This window comes from Pan troglodytes, chromosome 2 (genome assembly GCF_028858775.2).
Source record: "Pan troglodytes isolate AG18354 chromosome 2, NHGRI_mPanTro3-v2.0_pri, whole genome shotgun sequence".
Lineage (NCBI taxonomy): Eukaryota > Metazoa > Chordata > Mammalia > Primates > Hominidae > Pan > Pan troglodytes.
In genome coordinates, this window is record NC_086015.1 from 51,994,521 (window position 1) to 52,020,176 (window position 25,656).

Consider the following 25,656-nt stretch of genomic DNA (forward strand, 5'->3'; position numbering starts at 1 on the left):
AATGTAGTATTAGAAAGCATCTAACAACAATTGATATACCATGGAAACTTCCTTTTGGAATAACTTCTTCACACCTTTCTGTCAAGTGACTTTCTCACCAAATGACATTAAATATCAGTAGTCATTTGAACTTCTTAACTTTTATAATTCTGGATAAAAGAGAGTTTACAATAACTATCAAAAATCATAAGTGGGCTGGGCGCGGTGGCTCACGCCTGTAATCCCAGCACTTTGGGAGGCTAAGGTGGCCAGATCATGAGGTCAGGAGATCGAGACCATCCTGGCTAACATGGTGAGACCCCGTCTCTACTAAAAATACAAAAAATTAGCCGGGCGTGGTGGCGGGCGCCTGTAGTCCCAGCTACTCGGGAGGCTGAGGCAGGAGAATGGCGTGAACCCGGGAAGCGGAGCTTGCAATGAGCCGAGATCATGCCACTGCACTCCAGCCTGGGCGACAGAGCGAGACTCCGTCTCAAAAAAAAAAAAAAAAAAAAAGAAAAAAAAAATTCATAAGTGAAAATGCTTGACAAAAACTTAAAAGTCCATACAATTAATCTGGGTGGGATTAGAAGCTATATTAGACCTAGAACTTGGGCCTCAAGTCTTTACCCAACTTGTGTTTTAGTAACATTATATTTCAACAATTATGACCCCAACCAAATCCAGTCCATAAGGTGTTAATGTAAGATGTTTATTAGTGGAATTTATTTAGTACAGTAATCACATTAGAAGTCCCAATATACAAACTGTTGAAGTCCAAAGTCACAAAAAATACAAACTTAGGTATACGAATGAAATTATAAAAACATTATTTAAAAACAAAGTTCTACATCTTCAACATTGGGCCAAAAAAGGAAAAAAAAAGAGAGAGAGAAAGAGAAAGAAGGCATATGAAAATCATCACATTTCAACAAAGCAGCCCTGACCAGTCTGGCTGCCTCACCATTGAGATACTGGACCACTTGGGTGTGACCACTATGGCAATACAGCATTTCATTATGGGACTGGCTACTTTGTATAAAACTATATGTGAAACATAAAATTTCTTTCTTTCAAAATGAAACATCCAAGTGAAACGGATAGAGCTAACATATACCAAATTTTAGCTGGCTGTTAGAAAATTTCAACAATTCTGTAAGTTCAAAAAGGAAACATATTTGAAAAAAACAAATTTCAAACAAAAATAAGCATAACCAAATGGAAATAAAAGAATAAATAAATGTCAATCATGAAGTGTGAGTGTACACAACGGAAAGTCATACCCAGGCTTCTCCACCCATAACTTAGACAGCTACAGGGACTGGTTACGAGCAATAGAAAGATGTCAAACATGATTTTTAAAAATAACTACTACCAGTTTTGAAAAGTTCCCTGGCGAAAGAAACCCCAAAATCAACTTAATAAATAACTGTACACCAAAGGGAAAGGGTTGTGTTTTCTTTGATGGTGTATTCTCTATGGCAAGAGAGTTTTAATATTTTATCAACTGCTAAGAAGATAAGCATAACCTCTTTCCTTTAAAACATATCACCCTCAAGTGTCTTCTGTCCGGAATCCATAGAAGAAACTTTTGTCAGAGAATCCAGCCCTTGTGACCAGATCCCTGTAGAAGAGGGAATGCTTCCTAAATTCCGGAAGTCGCTGCAAGGATTCAGTTTAAACTTTCATGATATTCTAATCTTACCATCTCAAAAGTAGTTCTGTATCAGGGGATCTAAAACAATGTATATCTGGCCAGGCACAGTGTCTCACACCTGTAATCCCAGCACTTTGGGTGGCCAAGGCGGGTGGATCACTTGAGATCAGGAGTTCGAGACCAGCCTGGCCAACAAAGTAAAACCCCGTCTCTACTAAAAATACAAAAATTAGCTGGTGTGGTGGCGCACGCCTATAATCCCAGCTACTTGGGAGGCTGAGGCAGGAGAACCACTTGAACCTGGGAGGCAGAGGTTGCAGTAAGCCAAGATCGCGCCACCGCACTCCAGCCTAGGCAACAGAGTGAGACCCTGTCTCAAAAACAAAAAAACAATGTATATCTCAAAATCTTTCTCAGAACATGGTGCCAATTATTTCTTTTAAGCTGAAATAATCTGTACCTTGGGGGTTATAAGAAGCTGCATAATCAGTAAAAGGATAGAAAACTTTAAAGTATTTCAGATCTTAAACCAGAATTCCTCTAAGATTTCAAAACATGGTCCATGTTTTATGTTATATTTCTATAAATACAATCAAAGCTTACCATTGTACAGTACTAATCTCAACTGGTTCTAGATTTAAGCAATTAGTTTGAAAAAATTAGGAATGGGAATAAGAAAGTCCTGTTGAAACAATCTTAGATTGTTAAGAGTCCGTCTCCAAAAAAAAAAAATTTGGCCCAACTTGCAAATAATAAAGGATTATTTAATTTGGAAAAATATTCTAGGATTACTCAGAACTACTCAATTTAAAAACTTAAAATATCTATCATTATTTAGATTTTAGTAAGGTGGAGAGAAACATAGGTAGCTTGTAAGATTAACCTTCCCTAAAAGCAAGCTCAGAGAAGGAAGGAGGAGGGAGAAGAAAAGGAAGTTCACTGCAGTACTGGTGGCCTCAACCCCTTTATGAAAACACATGTTCTCATTTGGTGTTACACTATTCTGATTCATGTTGAACATTTGAAAACCAAAGGAAAAAGGTCAACTAAAAATATTTAAAGGAAAAAAATGTGAGAATGAATCAAATGATAAAATCATAAAGAAAACAAGAAATAAAATACATTAGATAACCTTTGTAAAAATTACTAAAATTAAAAAGAATTCATTTTGCACTTTGTGTTCACAAAGGGAAATGAGGCTCCATCAAACCCTGCAGAGCACAAGAGGAAGCAGGTTGTTTGCTCAGGCATCAGCTGAAATAGGCCCCGAAGAACTACCCTCAGTTTCTTCTACATCATGTCCAGGAATGAAAAGCAAAGCTCTGCAAAATGCTGAAGGTTTTAGAAGTATAACGATGCTTAGGAAAGATCACTGGTCTGGTGTTGCAGCAGCCCCAGTGTTGAGAGACACGCTAGGCTTCTAGGAGGAGAAAAATAGAGAGGGAGGAAGAAGTAGGAAGGGGAAGAAAAGGGTGGAAAAGCACAGGTCATTAGTAAACAGCAAGTTCAATATCACAAGATGCTCATAAACCAAAGCTATTAATGAAGCTGGTTTGCTCTCGGGACTATAGATAACATTCTGAAGGAAACAGAAATGGGAATTTTCAAAATGGCATTGAGTTAGATGCTCCAGGTAGTGATGGCCAAATTAGAATGAAGTCACCACATGCTCCAAAAACATGCACTGCCATCCCCTCCCTCCACCTTCCCTCCCCGAATAAAACATGCATATTTTCAGTAAAGTATCTTATTTTTTTTTTTGAGACGGAGTCTTGCTCTGTTGACCAGGCTGGAGTGCAGTGGTGCGATCTCGGCTCACTGCAACCTCCGCCTCCTGGGTTCAAGCGATTCTTCTGCCTCAGCCTCCCAAGTAGCTGGGACTACAGGCACGTGCCACCACGTCCAGCTAATTTTTGTATTTTTAGCAGAGATGGGGTTTCACCATATTGGCTAGGCTGGTCTCAAACTCCCAACCTCAGGTGATCCGCCCGCCTCGGTCTCCCAAAGTGCTGGGATTACAGGCGTGAGCCACCGTGCCTGGCCTAGTATCTATTTTAATACAGTTAAGTGGTTAAATTCAGAACTCAATCCAGGTGTGCAAACTATATGCTACCTAAGGGCAGAGAGGTATCCAAGAACAGAACGACCTACTCTCATAATGCCACTGGGTAGTTCATAAAGAGCCAGGTTCTTTTTTGTCACAAGGGAATCCTGAAACAGTAAGGGCCAGGATACAGTTTTTACCATTCTATTCTGTACTACTAAGACGTGGCAGCGGTAAGCACCTGCTACACAGAGTTTGAGTCTCTTCTGGTCAGGCATGACTTCCTACTGGAGAAGAAATCTACTCTTGTTTTTGTAGTTGTTTCCTTCCTGGATGAAAATGGCATCCACTCTTTCAACTGCCTAATCAAATCAATCCCCTCCAGCCTTTCCTTACCCTGGTTAACTGGTTCCTGCTTAAAGAAAGCTGAATTTACTCATTTTTTAAAAGTTCATGTTCAAACTTCTCCTTTAATCACAGGGATATTTGCATAAATGTTTTCTTAAAAACCACATCACATAGATGACTGCTTTCAAAGCAGACACAGAAAGTCAATACTACATTTGACTGAGATTATCAAAGAAATACAAAAACATCAATTCACAAAACTGGAAGATAAAGTGGCATTTCTGGTTGTTTCTAGCTTCTATAGTAAAGAGTTCCTAATTTATTAAGTTGCTAATAAGGATGTATATGTCACTTGGTAAACATTCACAACAAAAAGAACTTGGTCATCAAAAAATCTGATGTATAAAGATATATACAACTTTCCTATGGTCATAGAATAAAGAATAAATCCTAGAATAGCTGCTATTGCTAACAGAAGGCTTTCTGGAAGCCTTAGAAAAAGAGAAATACTGTGGCGCCTCACAGAAGGGCTTCTCATAGCTGAGGTATGCATATAAGAGAAATACAGAAATATGGCAAATCTAGTAACTACCTCCACTGCAATAATATGAATCAAATGTATGGCCCAGTTAAGAGCACACTTGCAGGAAACAATGGGATTGATCATTAGAAGTCAACTCATTTGGGTTAGCAGTGTTGGCCTGATCACAACTGCAAAGTAAATGCAGGTATTTATGAAAATAAAACACACAACTCTCACATCAGCTACTTAAGAAAATATTTATATAGTATATCCCTGGGACTCCTGCTACTGCTTTGAGAATTTCGCTCACTACAAAGACATTGGGGCAGGGGGTTGGTGCTGGTTATGAGACAGGAACCCACAGAAACTCAGTGCTAACTGAAAGAATATCAAAACCCTAGTAAAGAGCTAAGAGTTTAATTAGAAGTAAATTTCAAAAGCAACAGTTAAGGGAAAGATAAAGGAAACACACTGGGGGCAAAATAAATAACTCCTAATTTGTTGCTCACTGGCTTCCTAACATTGAACTGTAGAAAGCTAAACGCAATGTGATTCAGGGAACAGACCTGCTGTTTTAAAGAGTTGTAGTGGCCAAATTCCTCCCATGTAACATATTTTGGTGATCATTATTCTGCATCTACAAAAGTATTTTAAGGTTGATCCAGTTCTTGTGTGGTACAGCTCCAATAAATATTCAAAAAATATCAAAGGAAACTCATTATTCTCCTTCCACTGTTGGAGATTTTACATGGCAATGTCCTAGGTTTAAATACCTCCAACAAGAACACTACCACCCTCAGAAATAATTCATATGCTTCCATTAATAATGCTCTTCAAAGGAGATTATCAAGGTGTTCATTGTAAGTGCATCACCTACACATTTGGGGAATCCTGGGAATCACTTACCTGTAGTATCGCTCCCTTCTACTCCATGACCACCATTGGCTAGGAGTGTTGGTTTAGAAGATGGAGTATCTGCAACAATGACAAATAATTACCCATTGTGACAGACAGAAAAATGAAAAACAGATCCAACCACTGTCTTATTAATGGAGTTTTTCTCACTCTTTGTAGCATTAGGTTAAAGCAATTAAAAACTGTTCAAAATTTAAACATTTAACAAAAGGAAACCCAGAAACAGAACAGAACAGAATCATTAATTCCTAGGGCACCCAAGCTCTGTAAAGTACCAGTTCCATAGGAGAGCCCCTCATAATAGCAAGTCTAAATCTTTTTCATTCTGTAAATTATCAAAGATTACCATTAAATTCAGTAAAACCATCATGGAGCAACACAGGTTTGGTATCAGCAATTCAAATCCAAATCAAATGCTCCAAGAACACGAGGGCATTTGTTTTATTATTATTATTATTTTTGAGATGGGGTTTTGCTCTTGTCACCCAGACTGGAGTGCCATGGTGCAACCTCGGCTCACTGCAACCTCCGCCTTCTGGGTTCGAGCGATTCTCCTGCCTCAGCCTCCCGAGTAGTTGGGATTGCAGGCACCCGCCCCCATGCCCAGCTAATTTTTGTATTTTTAGTAGAAATGGGATTTCACCATGTTGGCCAGGCAGGCTCAAACTCCTGACCTCAGGTGATTCACCACCTTGGCCTCCCAAAGTGCTGAGATTACAGATGTGAGCCACCGTGCCCAGCGGAGGCCATTTATTAATTACTTATTAATTCCCACACAGGAAATCCAGGGTACCATCATTGCTTCTGGATGAAGATTGCATGGAGGTAACCAGCTGTACTTCTGCAAGCAGAGGACTCTTTTTTTTTTTCCCTCTCTTTTTTTTTTTTTAAGGAAATTAGTTGTATCTTATTCCCTAATGACTAAGGATGTTGAGCATCTTTTCATGTGTTTCTCTGCCATCCCTTTGTCTTCTTTGGTGACTTGAATGGTCAAATTTTTTGACTATTTTAAAACTGAACTGTTTATTTTCTTATTATTGAGTTTTGAAAATTCTTTATGTATTCCAAATATCACTCCTTTATCAGATAAATTTTGTAAAAATTTCTTCCCTGTTTCTAACTTATACTGTATTTTCATTTACTTAACTGTGCCTTTCAAATAGTTTTTAATTTTTATGAAGTAAGTCACAGGATTTTTTTCCCCATGTTTTCTTCTAGAAGTCTTATAGTTTTCATATTTACATTTCACAATGAGGCCTACGGTACATTTTGAGTTAAATTTTGTATATGGTGTAATGATGTGGGTCTAAGTTTCTATTCCTGTACATTGACACATAATTATTACAGAGTCATTTGTGGAAAAAGTCATCTGCATTCTATTGAATTGCCTTTGCACCTTTGTAAAAAAATCAACTGACCATATTACATTTGGGTTTATTTCTGGGCTGTTCTGTTCCATCAATTTGTAAGTCTATCCATTTTTCCAATACCATCCTGTCTTGATTACTGTATTTGTAGAGTAAGTCTTCTTGACAGGGAGTCTCTGTCGCCCAGGCTGGAGTGCAGTGGCGCGATCTTGACGCTCTGCAACCTCCACCTCCTGGGTTCAAGAGATTCTCCAGGCTCAGCCTCCCCAAGTAGCTGGGACTACAGGCACGTGCCACCACGTCCAGCTAATTTTTTTTTGTATTTTTAGTAGAGACAAGGTTTCACTATGTTGGCCAAGCTGGTCTCAAACTCTTGACCTCAGGTGATCTGCCTGCTTCGGCCTCCCAAAGTGCTGGGATTACAGGCATGAGCCACTGTGCCCAGCCGTAAGTCTTAAATAAGGTAATATGAGCCCTCCAACTTGAGTCTTTTCCAAAAATGTTTTTGTTTGTTTTGTTTTGTTTTTTCGAGACAGGGTCTCATTCTGTCACTCAGGCTGGAGTGCAGTAGTGCAATCGTGGCTCACTGGAGCCTCGACTGCTCAGGCTCAAGCAATCCTCCCGCCTCAGCCTCCCAAGTAGCTCGGACCACAGGTGCATGCTACCACGCCTGCCTAATTTTTCATTATTATTATTTTTTGGAAAAACGGGGTCTCCCTATGTTTCCCAGACTGCTCTCAAACTCCTGACCTCAAGCAATCCTCCCACCTTGGCCTCCTAAAGTGTTGGTATTACAGGCGTGAGTCACTGCGCCTGGCCTTGTTTTGTTTCTTTGCTTTTCCATATAAGTTTTAGAATCAGTTTTTGATTTATACTAAAATTCTTGATGGGATCTTATATGCAACTGCATATAAGACTATATAGATCAATTTGGGGATTGACTATATAGATCAATTTGGGGATGTACAACTTTTTCTGAAAGTCTCTGACTATATCTAACATTTTAGCAACCAGCCTAGCTCTGCAGTCACCTTGCTGACCGAAGAATTCAGAGATATTATTCCTAAGACAATAAGTGAATATCTACAATATATGCTACTAAAATAAAAAATGCAAGATTTTACTTTGGAAGACCACAAACATGCTGTCCAACCCCTTAGTCCTCATAAATACAAGGCAGAAATCTTTCACACAAGCTTCTTGTTGAAAAGATCATTCATTCTGTTACTTAAGAGGAACAGCCAAAGAGAACAATCTAAAAGAACAAGGCAGTCCAAAACCAGAATATAATTTAAATAAAAGAAGGAAATAAGGAAGGAAAGACAACAGAATTCTATTAAATAGCCGCTATGTAACATATACCCTGCTAAGTCTTCACAAACTGCATTTTACTTATCCAGAGAGATGCCATAAATATGCTCCATCCCACATTTGGCATAAGTAAATTCCCTTTCACATTCACACAATAAGCTTATAAGATTTATTCTTCCTCGCTCAAGAAAGAATGCATATTTTTAAAAACTTGCTTCATTAAAGAATGCATATTATAAGAAAATGGAAATTACAAAAACTGATATCCAGCGAGTGGTATAAGAGCAGCTATTACAGTGATAAAACCTTTTAAAATTTGATAACCAGCATTGACAAGGGTAATTTCATTACATCATTTGGGGGAATGTAAATAGGAATAACCTTTTTATGAGACAATTTGGCAGCCTATCAAATTCTGCAATACTCAACTCAACAATCAGTTTTAGGTATTTAGTTCACAAAGAGACATAAAAGTATAAAAAAGTGAATATAAACAGAATGTTTATGATGGCACTGCTTAAAAACAACAAATGTCCACCAACAGATTCATTATAATATTGTAAAATAGTACACAGTAATAAAAGAAATGAGAGCACTTCGTGTTACCGATACAGGAAGATAACAGGTATCTAATAGCTAAATATAGATAAAGGCCAAGACACCCTAGGGTATGCCTATAGTCCCAGCTATTAGGGAGGCTAAGGCAGAGGGGTGTCTTGAGTCCAGGAATTTGAGACCAGCCTGGGCAACATAGTGTGACCCCATCTCTAAAAATAAATAAATAAATAAATAAATTAGCTGGGTGTGGTGGCACACGCCTATAGTCCTTATCTCATAATAAATAATAATAATAAAAAAAAAGAACCTGGCCAGGTGCAGTGGCTCAAGCCTATAATCCCAGCACTTTGGGAGGCTGAGGCAGGTGGATCACTTGAGGTCAGGAGTTCAAGACCTGCCTGGCCAATGCGGTGAAACCCCATATCTACTAAAATACAAAAAATTAGCCAGGCATAGTGGCGTGTGAATCACAACTACTCTAGAGGCTGAAGCACAAGAATAGCTTGAACCTGGGAGGCAGAGGTTGCAGTGAGCTGAGATCGCGCCACTGCACTCCAGTCTGGGCGACAGAGCAAGACTCCATCTCCCAAAAAAAAAAAAAAAAAAAAGCTTTATTCCCATATATTTACCTATGTGATTAGGGTTTCTTCACTATGATAGCTACAAAAACAGGAAAAATTGCCAATCCTATTTCATCAGAGAAAGAAATATTGATCCACAGACCCATGATTTAATTGAGAAAAATAACAGACCCCATGATCTCATAAGAAAAGCATTTCCAATAAAATTCAACTTGTATAGTAATAACATCAAAAATTACAACCTATGTGGGCCGGGCACAGTGGCTCATGCCTGTAATCCCAGCAATTTGGGAAGCCAAGGTGAGCGGATCACTTGAGGCCAGGAATTCGAGACCAGCCTGGTCAACACAGTGAAGCCCGTCTCTACTCTTCTTGAGGAAACAAATAGGATTAAGTGAAAATGAAGGGAGATTTAAAAAAAACATAATACATGCAATAGACTGATAAATTTCCTCTGGACCAAGTTAAAACACAGAACCTTTGTCACAGGAACTTTAAAAATTAAAATTTAACTTTACATACATATTTAGTAGCAGAAACATATTAGCACAATCAAGAAAAAACTTTTAAGCATAAAAATATATTACATTAGGATAAAAGTCTGAGACATGTTATGGAAATAAAAGTTCAAGGACTCAAAAGAAGAATTTAAATTTCCAATGATAAAGAACAGCTTGTTCGTATATTTTTAAACTAGATGATGGAAACCAAAATGCTATATATTTAGAAGCATTTGGATACATTTAGCAGAATGAGGTAACTTATTTTTATGTGGCAAAAGTAAAACATTCTCAAAATTACATGTTTTACAACTAAACTTTTGCTACAAAATTTTAGATGTAAACTTAATGTACAAAGAGACAGAATTTATCAGAATTCTGAGTATGTGACCAAAAGTTAAGACCACTACTTTAGACCAAGTTAAAAAGAAAGCTTGATATATACTGACAGAAAGTTTTCTAAGATAATAAACTAAAAAAAGCAAGTTAAAATTCATACGATTTGATTCCATTTGTATGAAACTAAAGCCACTAAATTTTTTATTGTATGTTTGTAACTGCAAAGAATAAAGTCTTAAAAGATCTACCCTTCTTGAGGAAATAAATAAGATTACATGAAAATGAAGGGAGTTGTTCTTTGTTTTTTGTTTGAGACAGAGTCTAGCTCTATCGCCAAGACTGGAGTGCAGTGGCGCAATCTTGGCTCACTGCAACCTCTGTCTCCCGGGTTCAAGCAATTCTCCTGTCTCAACATCCCAAGCAGCTGGTAGCTGGGACTACAGGCGTGCGCCACCACTCTCAGCTAATTTTTTTATCTTCATTAGAGACAGGTTTTCACCATATTGGCCAGGCTGATGTCAAACTCCTGACCTCAAGTGATCTGCCTGCCTCAGCCTCCCAAAGTGATAGAATTACAGGCGTGAGCCATGGCACCCAGCAAAGATTTTGACTTAATTTTTAAGAGAGAGGGTTTTGCTCTATTGCCCAGGCTGGAATGCAGTGGTATAATCACACCTCACTGTAACCTCAAAATGCTGGGTTCAAATGATCCTCCTCCCTCAGCCTCCCAAGTATATGGGGACAACAGGTGTGCACCGCCACAGTTGGCTTATTTATTTATTTATTTATTTATTTATTTATTTATTTATTTGAGACAGAGTCTCCCTCTGTCACCCAGGCTGGAGTGCAATGGCACAATCTCAGCTCACTGCAACCTCTGCCTCCCAGGTTCAAGCGATTCTCATGCCTCAGCCTCCTGAGTAGCTGGGGCTACAGGCACGTGCCACCATGCCCGGCTAATTTTTTGTATTTTTAGCAGAAACAGGATTTCACCGTGTTGGCCAGGCTGGTCTCTAACTCCTGACCTCAGGTGATCCACCTGCTTCGGCCTCCCAAAGTGCTGGGATTACAGGAGTGAGCCACCACGCCCAGCCAATTCTATTTTTATAAAGACAGGGTCTCACTAAGTTGCTCAGGCTGGTCTCAAACTCCTGGGCTCAAGTGATACTCCTGCCTCAGTCTCCCAAGCAGCTGGGACTACAGGCGTGAGCCACCACGATCAGCCTCGTCCACTGAGCTTTAATTCAATGCTACTTTATTTATTTTGTTGCTCAAATTTTTCCAGTGTTGGCTATTGGGAACTCTTTCAGTTGACTCCTGTGTCCCTCTGACACACTATCTCTGTCATTGTGGGCTTTGGAGCATAACTCCAACAGTCTTTTTATAAATGATCTGTGCAATTAAAGGTAATTTTTTTTTCCAGTGAAGGGCATAAATAATGAGATTTAATTGCGAATAATATGCATAATGGAAGTCTCATTTGCACAAACCTGTTTACTTTCTCCCTGCCTTTCCTCCTGCCTCAGCCTCCTGAGTAGTTAAGACTACCACCACACCCAGTTAATTTTTTATTATTTTTTTCTTTGTAGAGATGCAGTCTTGCTGTGTTGCCGGGGCTGGTATCAAACTCCTGGCTTCAAGTACTCTTCCCGCCTCTGCCTCCCAAAGAGCTAGGATTACAAGTGTGAGTCACCATGCCCAGCCTCCCTGGTATTTTTGACCTAAAATGTGCAAAAGGGAATTTCTGATTCATAAAATGTGACTTTCATATAAGATGCAGCAGAACACATTTCAACTGGCTTGGAAACCAGAAAATTATTCAAAAGCTATTTGCTTAGATACTAAAATAGTAGGTGAAAGTTGGATTAGGTACAGGATACATACATAGCCTCAAAATATCTCCTCACAAATTACTTATTCATTACAAGGAGAAAAATATAAATTTTACAGTAAAGAGGCTGGGCGTGGTGGCTCATGCCTGTAATCCTAGCACTTTGGGAGGGTGGGGAGAGCAGATGGCTTGAGCCCAGGAGTTCAAGACCAACCTGGGTAACATCACAAAACCCTGTCTCTATAAAAAAAAAAACACAAATTAACCAAGTGGCCAGGGGTGGTGGCTCACGCCTGTAATCCCAGCACTTTGGGAGACCGAGGCAGGCAGATCACATGAGGTCAGGAGTTCGAGACCAGCCTGGCCAATATGGTGAAAACCTGTCTCTAATAAAGATACAAAAATTAGCCAGGTGTGGTGGCACGCACCTGTAATCCCAGCTACTCGGGAGGCTGAGGCAGGAGAATCACTTGAACCCAGGAGGCGGAGGTTGCAGTGAGCCGAGATCATGCCACTGCCCTCCAGACTGGGAGACAAAGTGAGACCCCGTCTAAAAAAAAATTAAAAAATAAAAATAAAAATTAGGCTGGGGGGTGGCTCACGCCTGTAATCCCAGCACTTTGGGAGGCAGAGGTGGGTGAATCACCTGAGGTCAGGAGTTCGAGACCAGCCTGGCCAACGTGGTGAAACCCCATCTCTACTAAAAATACAAAAATTAGCCAGGCATGGTGGTGCATGCCTGTAATCCCAGCTACTCGGGAGGCTGAGGCAGGAGGATCACCTGAACCTGGGAGGCGGAGGTTGCAGTGAGCCAAGATGGTGCCACTGCACTCCAGCCTGGGCAACAGAGCAAGACTTTGTCAAAAAAAAAAATTAACCAGGCATGGTGGTGCATGCCTGCAGTCCCAGCTACTTGGGAGGCTGAGGCTGGAAGACTGCTTGAGCCTGGGGAGGTCAAGGCTGCAGGGAGCCAAGATTGTGCCACTGCACTCCAGCTAGGGTGACAGAGTAAGGCCCTGTCTCTAAATAAATAAATTAAATAAGTGCTTTTTTTTAATTGGAAAAAAATTACAGTAAAGAAAACAGGCAGACACTAACAAGTGATGAAAGTTATTATCACCAATAATGTGATTTAGTGACATCATGTGCTTCCTGATGTGGTGCACTTAGGACACATCATATTTACATAGTACTACTGCCAAAAATGTGGAACTTGAATCTAATTATGAGGAAATGCCAGGCAAACCCAAATTAGGGGACTTCTAAAAAATAACTTGCCCATACTATTCAAAATATTAAGGTCATGAAAGACAAAGAAGAGTTGAGGAACTGTTCCAATTAAAGAAGACTGAAGAGACATGAAAACTAACGTGATTCCAGATTTAATTGCAGACAAGAAGAAAAAAATGAGAAAGGAATGTGTTGAATCTGTTGGGACAACTGATGACAATGAAATAAGGTTCATGGATTAGACAGGAATATCTCATCAGCATTTAACTTCTGATCTCTATCATCGTATTCTTGTAATGTGCTAATGCCTAGTTCTTCGGGGAAAGAGGTGTGAGTTCTGCAGTTTGTTCTCAAATAATCCAAGGGGAAGGAACTATATGTAAATATAACGAGAATGATAAAGCAAATGTGCAAAACAGTAATGATAAATCCAAGTAAAGGGTACATGGTAGGTTCTTGGCTCTGTTCTTGCAGTGTGAAGTTTAACAAAGTCATTTGCTTGCAGAATATTATTTAAGAGGTGGGGTCTTTGGGGTCTTGCTATGTTACCCAGGCTGGACTCAAACTCCTAGGCTTAAGCAATCCTCCTTCCTATTAAGTAGCTCGGGCGGGGCTACAGGTACATACCACCATCCTGGCTTGCTTGCAGAATATTTTTAGCAATGAAGTGTTTTTTTTGTTGCTTTGTTTTTTGTTTTTTGGGGTTTTTTTTTTTGTATTTTTTTTGAGATGGAGTCACTCTGTCGCCCAGGCTGGAGTGCAGTGGCACAATCTCAGCTCACTGCAACCTCCACCTCCTGGGTTCAAGCAATTCTCGTTTCTCAGCCTCCTGAGCAGCCGGGATTACAGGCACATGCCACCACACCTGGCTAATTTTTGTATTTTTAGTAGAGGCGGGGTTTTGCCATGTTGGCCAGGCTGGTCTCAAACTCCTGACCTCAGGTGATCCATCTGCCTCGGCCTCCCAAGTGCTGAGATTACAGGCTTGAGCCCCCGGGTCCCGGCCCCCTGCTTTTCTTTCAGACCAGGGTACTATTATTATGAACTATACATTTTGGTACGATATTTTTTTTCCCCAAAAAGAACTATTAGTTATGAGATAAAAGTCTGTTTTCAAATCAAAGTCAGAAAATAACTATTTTTGCAAAAATGTCACACTAATTTTTTATGCATATATATAAACTTCCCTAAATATGATCATGAGACTATTAAGAGGGTTTAGGATTAGACCAAGTATGCCTACCCTAAATAAATATCTACCATTTTGGAGACACAATTGTTTGTTAGTCTGTACATTAACACAACCCAAACCTGAATAAACTGACAAACAAAAACCATTTCAATTCAGTGTAATAAGCAATGATTACAGATCTATCATGTGCCAAGAGCAGTGGTCTCTAATGCAGATCTGACCAGGTTTCTCAGTACCCCTGCGCCCTCAGTTTCTCACAAACCATGAGATTCTTCATAATTTCACTTGATCTGCTTCTCCATGATTCTCTCCGGTCACTTGTCACTGTAACCTTTGATTTCTTAACCCTGAGAAACTTGAGGTCGCTAGTAAACTTTGATTATGCTGTGCCATCCTGCTTTCGCTAAATGTGTCATTCTCCATGAAATATGGGAGTAAACAAAATATTATTCCTGTGCTAGAGCATGTTAATAAGTGTAAGATAACAAATAGCTTAATTATGATCTTACAAGTACCACAGAGGAAAGAGGAAAGTTCAGGGAAGAAAAGCACTTACCAAGAGGAAGATGAAAAGAAAGGCTGGCAGGGTGTGGGGGTAGTGGGAGGTCTAGAAGGGAAAGGGAACAGAAGTCAGGGAATGTTCTGGAAAGTTACATCTAAATCCAATCTTAAAGAATTTTAGAAAAACAACTCTAGCAAAAGCTTTATATAACATCAACCTCCAGCCCAGAACCATCCTCCGAACTCCGGACTCCTTATCTGTCTATCCATCTTCTCCATTTCGATGACTAGCAGGTAACTCAATGTGAACATATCCCAAGCTAAATTTCTTCTCTTCCCTTCAAATCCTACTCCTTCTGTAGCTTTCCCCATCTCAGATGATGGCAATTCTTTCCTTTCAGTTGCTCAGGCAAAACCCCTGGAGTAATACTGGATTTGTCCTTGGCAACATCAAGGCCTTATACTTTAGGTAAGAGAAGTTTTGGGGTCATGCATATGTTAAAGTCTGACGAGAGTGAATTCAAGAGGAAATGGAAGGAAAGGAATTGGTGACAGGTAGTAGATACGTCTCTTTAAAAGAAGGCAGGCCGGGCACGGTGGCTCACGCCTGTAATCCCAGCACTTTGGGAGGCTGAGGTGGGCGGATCACGAGGTCAGGAGATTGAGACCATCCTGGCTAACACGGTGAAACCCCGTCTCTACTAAAAATACAAAAAATTAGCTGGGCGTGGCGGCACATGCCTGTAGTCCCAGCTACTCAGGAGGCTGAGGCAGGAGAATGGCGTGAACCCGGGAGGCAGAGCTTGCAGTGAGCCAAGATCGCGCCACTGCACTCCAGCCTGGGTGACATAGCAAGACTCCGTCTCAAAAAAAAAAAAAAAAGAAAGCAAAGCAAAAAGATAGATGAGATGGATGTGAGATTCAGACAGGATTTTTTTTTTTAATGATAAAAAAATTATAGTATGTTTGATGCTGGTGAATGACCCAATTGAAAGAAAAGAACTGATGATGCAGGAGACAGAAGAGATAACTGTGACAGCAGTGGCCTGAGTGACAGCATGAACAGTTCACCCATAATAGAAAAACAGCAGACAATAAGGGCATAGATGAACATGGGTGAGGAGGAAATATGTGGTGGGACCATGTGGAAGTTCTGTTCTGATTAAGCCAATTAATTTATGAATATGACTTATGAATATGAACAGGAGAGCAAGTGCCGGAAGTTTCAGAGAGTAGATGTGAAACAGTTGTCTAGGAAAGTGAAATATTTTACAAACTCATGTGAATTAGTGGCAGAGTCCCTCAGTTTGTGCTCTGTATTGAAATGAAGCAAGATTCTTTTACATTTCCTGAACATACGTCTAATAATTCTATTTGAATTTAAAAAATGGATTTTTAGTTTTTAAAAACTATCAGTGAGATACTAGATCAAGTAGAAAGTATGTGTTCATGAAAAAGGTATAGTTTCACAGAAAGAACAGGGGTTTATTTTATTTATTTATTTTTTGAGACGGAGTCTCGCTGTCGCCCAGGCTGGAATGCAGTGGCACGATCTTGGCTCACTGCAACCTCCACCTTCTGGGTTCAAGACTCTCTTGCCTCGCCCCCTGAGTAGCTGGGATTACTGGTGCGCACCACCACGCCTAATTTTTTGTATTTTTAGTAGAGATGAGATTTCACCATGTTGATCAGGCTGGTCTCGAACTCCTGACTTCGTGATCTGCCTGCTTCAACCTCTCAAAGTGCTGGGGATTACAGGCATGAGCCACCATGCCCAGCCAGAACAGGGGTTTAAAATGAGAAGATCCGGTAGCTCACGTCTGTAATCCCAGCACTTTGGGAGGCCTAGGCGGAAGGGCTGCTTGAGGCCAGGAGTTTGAGACCAACCTGGGCAATATATCAAGACCACATCTCTATTTAAAAAATATTGTTTTAATTGTTTAATAAAAATAAAAGTGAGATGAGAAGATCTGGGTTCAGGTTGTGCTGTCATTATTAACTAAATGATCAAATGCAACCTTCTCATTTCTAATACTTAAGCTTCACCTGGGAAGTGGGACTAAATGCAGTAATACAGGATGTCAACTGTACAGTGCTAAATAGTAATTGTTATTCTCACTGTTATTAGCTATTGTTATTCTCACTGTTATTAACTATATGTTGACCAACTGTAAATTTATCTATCAACCACCTATAGAATAACTGTAGGCCGATCAAGAAACTTTACTAGAATAAAATAAAATGAAAGCAAGAAGAGGTTAGAAAGGAAGAAGAGAAGCTGGATTCTACTATACATACAACACCTCACAATCTAAAAATATAAGCCCAGGAGAGAATAAAAACAACATAACAACACTAAAAACAATAAGGTTGACAAGTAGAAAAAAGGCTTGTATATTTCCCTGCCAGAGAAGACATACTGGACCCTAATCATACTGCACATTACTGGACAAGTCCTAATTCAAAAGATGCTATACTGTGTTTTCTCACTGACTGACTTCCCCAGAGAACCCCCATTTCATGAAATGAAAACTTTCTCAGTGAAATACACACAGCATCGAAAATAGCACACTTTTTTTTTTAGAAACTAATCACATTCTCTGAGATATAAAGATATTCAAATTTACTTTATTTTGTTGATTCCCTCTCCCCAGGAGATGTCAGATTCCCACAGCAGGCAAATCAGCTTGGCAGAGAAGTAGCAAGAACCTGAGAAGGCATGTGTGCTGTGAGTCAGCCTTGGGCAAAACAGCCAGGTCTCAATGCAAGGGAACCCTCTGGTACTGTCAGACCCATGCCAACACTGCCCTCTACTGGCCAATTAAGCTGGTTGCAATTTTCTGCAAAAGAAATACCAGTCTATTAAGGAGAAATTCTGCAGTATCTATTAATAGTTGTCACTTAGGCCCTTTTCCATGGATTAGTGTTTCTCAATCATGCATGTGTATCCGAGTCACCTATTATGGCTTGTTAAAACAGACTGCTGGTGTGTGGCAGGGTACGGTGTCTCCCACCTGTAATCCCAGCACTATGGGAAGTCAAGGCAGGAGGATCACTTGAGCCCAGCAGTTCAAAACCAGTCCAGTCCAGGCAACACAGTGAGACCTTGTCTTTACTAAAAATGCAAAAAACTTAGCCAGGCCATTGCCCTATGTTAACTTCTTATTCTATGGGAATAAGCTTGTAGCTTCAAAGGCCTTATGGAATGTTGAGGAGAAGGCATTTTTTCGACTTCAGAAGAACAACTATTTAATCACACAGAGAACAGAAAAATTAAGTGACTTGTTCCATAAATGTGCTATTTGTGTCTGAGGGTCAATACTGTGCTAGATGATCATCTGAAAGAACAAGAGTCACAGATGTTTGCTTCGTCATTCACATCTAAGAGAAAGGTTCTATCTTTTGTCTCCCTCACCTAGAAAATAGGGCCATATAATGCTGATAATGAACAATTAAGCAAAACACCATTTTTTAAGGAAAAAAGTCAGGAAGTACATAGTTTTCTTTTTCTTTTTTTTCTTATTACAGCCGTGGTGCAAAACAAGTAGTACACATATCCTGAAAAAGTATTTGAGAATTGTTTCCCAAGGTGACAGGCATTTTAGAAGAAGAGTTTGACACCAATTTTATTTCTAGGTATTGGTATTTAGATGGTTTACACAGGCAATGCTAAGATAAAATACTTGTAGAAGCAAGAATAAGTTGAAGTGCAAAAGGAAATGAGTATAGTAGATCCAAAGAAAAGGAATAAAGGTCGGGGGGTTCTTGTGTTGCCAGGCATGAAGGCAGAAATCATACTTAGAGAAAAAAGCAATTTTCCTACTTTGTCATAATGCCACAAAAGCAACCCTGCTTTCTTACTTCTCATTTTATAAGTTGAAGACAATTAGGGTGGACATGTAAGAATTAAAGGAAATAAAACACCATTGTTCAAAGAGTTCTATTATGTGTAACCTACTCAACTGTCCCTTCTATATCTAGAGGCAAGAAAATGGTTGATAAACTTCCACTGGTTGGCCTAACTAAGCCTGTTGTAAGAACATATCGAGAGCACTAGGCTGGGTGTGGTGGCTCACACCTGTAATCCCAGTGCTTTGGGAGGCTAAGGCAGGAGGATCGCTTGAGGCCATGAGTTCCAGACCAGCCAGAGGAACATAGTCAGACTGTCGCTATAAAAATAAAAGGATAAGCAAGGCACGCGCACCTGTAGTCCAAGCTATTCAGGAGACTGAGGCAGGAGGAACGTTTGAGTCCAGGAGTTACGTTAGATGTTGCAGTAAGCTATGATTGTGCCACTGCACTCCAGCCTAGGTGACATGGAAAGAACCTGTCTTTTCTTTTTTTTTTTTTTGAGACGGAGTTTTGCTCTTGTTGCCCAGGCTGGAGTGCAGTGGCACAATCTTGGCTCACTGCAACCTCTGCCTCCCAGGTTCAAGAGATTCTCCTGCCTCAGCCTCCTGAGTAGCTGGGATTACAGGTGCCCACCACCACGCCCAGCTAATTTTTTTGTGTTTTTAGTAGAGACAGGGTTTCACCATGTTAGCCAGGCTGGTCTCGAACTCCTGACCTCAGGTGATCCACCCGCCTCAGCCTCCCAAAGTGCTGGGATTATAGGTGTGAACCACTGCGCCCAGTAAGACCCTGTCTTCAAAAAAAAAAAAAAAGTGTCAGCAATCAGCAATAGTTTACTGAACCTCATCTAAGAACAAAATCAAACTTAAAGTTAGATGTATAATAAAACATTAATGAAGTCTAGGGCCCTTCCATCACTTCTAAAGACGTATTCAGAAGAACATCTTGTTTAGAATGTTCTCCAGGAAAAACACAAATATGAAACCTGTCATTATGGCAAAAACCGTCAGTCCGATAATGTATAAAAATCAGACCCACAGCAGAGAAGTCTCCATTCATAAAGAATTCACTAATTGCACCAGATTTCTACAAGACTAAATAAGGCGGCTTCCTTCGTTTTTCTTATTTGATGTCTCCAAACAGCCATCACCCCTTCCTTTAAGTTAAGACTTCTACAACTTTTAGGAAGCTGGTATGGAAAAAATGTAGTAATTTACAACCTATCATAATTATAAACTTTATTATTATTATTATTTTTAGAGACGGGGTCTCTCTCTGTCACCCAGGCTGCAGCACAGTGGTGCTATTATGGCTCACTGCAGCCTCGACCTCTGGGGCTCAAGTGATTGCCTCCTACCTCACCTTCCTGTGTAGCTCGGACTACAGGCGCACACTACCACGCCCAGCTATAATTATAAACTTTAAACATGGTATCTTCAACAAGTTCGTGGAAAATGCATTCTATGAAAAAATTATTCATGGATTTCAAGGGAGTTTTTTTGTATCAAAATAACTCATACTCCAGCCTGACCAATATGGTGAAACCCCATCTCTACTAAAAATACAAAAATTAGCTGGGCATGGTAGCATGTGCCTATAAGCCCAGCTACTCAGGAGGCTGAGGCAGGAGAATCTCTTGAACACAGGAGGTAGAGGTTGCAGTGAGCCGAGACTGTGCCACCGCACTCCAGCCTGGGTGACAGACAGACACTCCATCTTAAAAAAAAAAAAAAGCTCATACTAACTTGTTATAACACGTCTGAACAGGATCTAGTTTGAAGCACTAAAAAGGATAAAACATCAGTTTGAAAAGAGCCCCTAACAAAGCAACATGAATTCTGCTAAAATTGAAGCAAAAGCAAATGGTAAATTTATGGTGAAGCTTGGATGAAAGAATGGTGAAATCACTGATGCTTTGTGTAAAGTTTATGGGGACAATGCCCCAAACAAATCAGTAGTTTACACATGAATAACTTGTTTTAAGACATCAGCCAGATGCAGTGGTCCGCACCTATAGTCCCAGCTACTTGGAAGGCTGAGACAGGAGGATCACTTGAGCCCAGGAGTTCAAAGCTGTAGTGTGCTATGGTTACACCTGTAAATAGTCACTGTACTCTAATTTGGGCAATGTAGTAAGACCCTGTCTCAAAAAAAGAAAAAAAATAAAGGAGGAGATGATGTTGAAGATGAAGCCCACCGTGGCAGACCACCAATATCAATTTGAGAGGAAAAAAGAATGATCTAATTGAAGAGGATTGACAATTAGCAGAAACAATAGCCAATACCACAGACATCTCAATTGGTTCAGTTTATACAATTTTGGCTGATAAATTAAAATTGAGCAAACTTTCCACTCAACTGGTGCCAAAATGGTTGCATCCAGATGAGCTGCAAAGAGCAGAGCTTTCGATGTAAATTTTAAACAAGTGGGATCAAGATCCTGAAGCATTTCTTTGAAGAACTGTAACAGGAGATGAAATATGGTTTTACCAGTATAATCCTAAAGACAAAGCACAATCAAAGCAATGGCTACCAAGAGGCGTAAGTGCTGTAGTCAAAGCAAAAGTGGATTAGTCAAGAGCAAACACAAGAGTTTTTTAGGATGCTCAAAGCACTTTGTCTGTTGACTTTCTGGAGAGCCAAAGAACGACAACATCTTCTTATTATGAGGGTGTTTTGAGAAAGTCAGCCAATGCTTTAGCAGAAAAACAGCCAGGAAAGCTTCATCAGAGAGTCCTTCTCCACCAGGACAATGCTCCTGTTCATTCCTTTCATCAACAAAGATAATTTGTGACAGTTTTGATGAGAAATCATTAGGCAACCACCTTACAACAGTCCTGATTTGGTTCCTTCTTTTTTGTTTCCTAATCTTTAAAAAAATCTTTAGTAGCAACAAAAAATTAAAAACTTAAACCAAAAAAAACTTTAAAGGGCATCCATTTTTCTTCATTTCTTCATTTTTCTTCATTTAATAATGTAAAAAAGCCAGGCACAGTGGCTCACACCTATAATCCCAGCACAAAAGAAAAACAAATATTTACTCCAAAAAATTTGGATTCCTTAATGGAAAACGGGAAAATCTATTCTCTCTTAATCCATAATGCATGGTGGAGACATTTGTTCTTTGACTGACTAACATAAACAAAGAAAACCTAGTGTGAAGAAAGGAATGATAAGACGTAAATATGGTAGCAACTAGTCATGGTTGAGATGCTCTTCCCATCCTAATATTAACTTACCCTCATCAGTCATAGGTGAAAGAAGCTAGCTGCTTTTCATTTTCTAATTTCCTTTAACTGTGCATTGTTTCCATCATCTGGGACTGAGCCTAGGTGGATAAGGACAGTGAGGTGGTAGCAGTAGATTTTCTTGTGCTTCATCTTGAGTTATTTGATCCATGTAACATTAACTTGGCCCAAGAGGAGGAAAGTTTTTAAGACATTATTTTATTTATAAAAAATTAAATCCTCCCTGCTACTTTTGATATGTAAATGGTGGCTCATGCCTGTAATCCCAGCACTTTGGGAGGCCGAGGCAAGTGGATCACCTGAGGTCAGGAATTTGAGACCAGCCTGGCCAACAGGGCGAAACCCCATCTCTACTAAAAATACAAAAATTAGCCAGGCATGGTGGTGCAGGCCTGTAATCCCAGCTACTGGGGGGTTGAGGCAGGAGGATCGCTTGAACCTGGGAGGCGGAGGATGCAGTGAGCAGAGATCGTGCCACTGCACTCCAGCCTGTGCAATAGAGCGGGACTCCATTTCAAAAAAAAAAAAAAAAGTTCATTAACTCAGAAAGACTACTCCAGAAATTGGCGAGTGGTTACTCCAGGAAGGAGAACTGTCTGGCTAGGGTGTAGGGATTGGGAGAATTCGTTTTACCGTACATCCCTTTGGACCAATTGGATTTTGTACATGTGTATTTTTTAGCCTGTTCAAAAAATGTATGAGTTTCTGGAAAATTGAATTAAAGGATAAAAATAAAATATGAACTTTACTTCTCAACATAAGCTTTTGCAACATCAAGATACTTTTGTAAGCAATGATAGCAACTTTTTTTCTTTTTTTTTTTTTTTTTGAGACAGAGTCTCGTTCTCTCGCCCAGGCTGGAGTGCAGTGGCACGCTCTCCACTCACTGCCACCTCTGCCTCCCAGGTTCAAGTGATTCTTGTACCTCAGCCTCCTGAGTACCTGGGATTACAGGTGCACACCATTACCCCTGGCTAATTTTTGTATTTTTAGTAGAGGTGTGGTTTCACCATGTTGGCCAGGCTGGTCTCAAACTCCTGACCTCAGGTGAGCCACCTGCCTTGGTCTCCCAAAGTGCTGGGATTACAGGCGTGAGCCACTGCACCTGGTCTGGAGTAAATATTTATATGGATATAATTAGATCTTAAACTCTCAGTACTTTTTTAAATGAGTTGTGGTCTGCCCCCCCACCCCCAACACACAAATTAAACATATATTAAGGAAGCAGGTTTTCTTCTTCCACTTAGGCTGTAGAAAGCCAAAAGCAACGTCACTCCCACCCTAACAACAAGAAACAGCCAGATCAACTACAAAAAACTTGAATTAATTGGAAAGCTACCTAGTAGTATGAAATCCAAAGAAAAACAAGCCCCTCCAGGAAATATGGGAGGTGAACACCAGCTCTCCTGTATCAGAGCATGTGCAGAGGAGACATTGGGTACCCTACAAGCAGGTAAGAAAAATTCAAGTAAAAATTGTAGTGATTTGTCAAAGGTAAATGAAGGCTAGCATGAGACTATGGGGCCCCTCAAATCCACAGACACAAAGGGAATTCACACTCATTTGCAGGATTGTCTTCACAGATGTCTGCCGCATGCTCACAGGAAAGACTGGAAGCAGGGTGAGGGACCAGACAGAGCCTCCCTACATGGTACAGACCTGGAGAAGGCCACCACCATTAAGGGAAAAGCATGAACCCCTCCCACTGGGATCTTTCTCTCCTGGGGAAGGAGTACAAACCCTGTCAACCCCAGAGCACACAAGAAGACCAGCTGTAGCTAGGGAAAGAGTAATAGAAACATACTTTATAAACCTGAGAGAGGAGCAAGAAAAACTCCTCATCCAGGATCCTACACCAATACCATGAGAAGACGCTACTACTGTGAGAAGGATAATAACGTTGAGAAAGACCCAAACCGTGAGATTAAGCACAGGATTAAGCACAAAATGGGACAATAAAAAAACAAACTCTGCCTGCCACCTGGCTAGAACTCTTCCGATAAGAGAGAAAAGAGCATGGACAAGGACCCCTCTGAGGCACGGGTACACAGGGAAGGCTGAAAGAGTGGAGCAAGCACATTAAAGAAATACCTTCCAGGGCCTCAGTCCCCACTCTAAGCATAGAATTAAAGGGATTGAAGACAGTAGTACACTGAAGGCAATTACGGTAATGACAAAACCCAAAACTAGCTCAGCTCCTGTTAAAATGACTAAACCCAAGAGACATGCCTATTTCCAACCATAACACCTTTTGGCCTCAGCCTACTATTTTACATGTGAGATCCAGCATTCAATCAAAAACTAAGACACACACACACACACACACACACACACACACACACAGAGCAATCAGACTGAGAGATGACCCAGATTTTCAAATTATCACACAGAGATTTTAAAACAACTATGATTAATATGTTAAAGTCTACAGTAGAAGACGTGGAAAATATATGTGAACAGATGGGAAATTTTGACAGAAATAAGGAAGCTTATAAGAGAGGCAAATAGAAATGCTAGAAATTAAAAACATAAAAAATGCTAAAGTAGATAATGCCACTGAAAGCTCATCATTAGATTCAACACAACTATGAAAAGATCAGGGAATTGGAAGATAGGTCAAAAGAAAGTACCCAAAGTAAAACACAAACAGAAATAAAGAGAGAAAAAAACTAACAATGCATCCAAGAGATACAGGACACTATCCAACAATTTAACAAAAATATAATTGGAATCCCAGGAGAAAAGAAAAAGAATGGGGCAGAAGAAATATTTTAAAAGATAATGGCCAAAAATTTCCCAGCCGACTTAACCACTTCAAAAGCACAGATCAAGAAGCTCAGAAAAGCCCAAGAAGAAAACTTCCAAAATATCATCTAAACACAACATATTTAAACTGCTAAAAAAAAAAAAAAAAAAAAAAAAAAAGATAAAATCTTAAAGGCAGACACAAAGAGGAATTCACAAAGGAAATATTTTTAAATATTTTTAAATGAATGAAAATAAAAATACAACATATCAAAATCCATGGGACACAGCTAAAATGGTGATTAGAGGGTAATTTATAACATTAAGTAATTACATTAGAAAAGAAATGTCTCAGATCAAAACCTGATTTAAGCTGTCACCTTAAGAAACCAGAAAAAGAATAAATCAACTTAAGTAAACAGAAGAAAGGAAAAAATAAAGATATGAGAAGAAATTAAAAACAGAAAGACAATAGAAAAAAATTAATGAAACCAAAAGCTGGATCTTTCAATACAATTGATAAACCTCTACCTAGACTTATCAAAAAAAGAAAGAAAGAAAGAAAGAAACATCACAAATGACTAATATAAGAAATGAAAAAGGGGACATAATAGATCCTACAGACATTAAAAGCATATCTCCATTAATCTGCAACATTTATGCCAGGAAAGGGACCAAGGAATTCCTTGAAAGATACAAACTACCAAAGCTAACTTAAGAAACAGATAACTGGAATAGTTCTATGATCTCTGAAAGAAACTAAATTCCTAGTTTAAAAATCCGACAGAAAATTCCAGGCCCAGATAGCTTTATTGATGAATTCTATCAAACACTGAAAAGAAGAAAAAATATCAATTCTATGCAAACTATTCTAGAAAAGAGAAAGAAGGGAACACTTCCCAATTCATTTTATGAAGTCGGCGTGACCTCAATTC

At 39.7% G+C, this 25,656-nt stretch overlaps 1 protein-coding gene across 50 annotated transcripts in view; it reads right to left on the reverse strand.

Moving 5' to 3' along the window:
* The window catches only part of MAP4 (microtubule associated protein 4), a 232,064-nt gene that overhangs the window by 121,562 nt on the left and 84,846 nt on the right, over nt 1–25,656 (reverse strand). For 29 of the 50 annotated variants that reach the window (XM_054681795.2, XM_063805704.1, XM_054681804.2 and 26 more), the window contains exon 3: nt 5,458–5,526. In XM_054681795.2, the coding sequence (XP_054537770.1) occupies nt 5,458–5,526 (69 nt within the window). Of the gene's footprint in view, nt 1–670; nt 3,057–5,457; nt 5,527–14,931; nt 14,983–25,656 lie in introns of those variants that run through there. The other 21 variants (XM_054681782.2, XM_054681777.2, XM_054681776.2 and 18 more) reach the window with 4 other exon arrangements.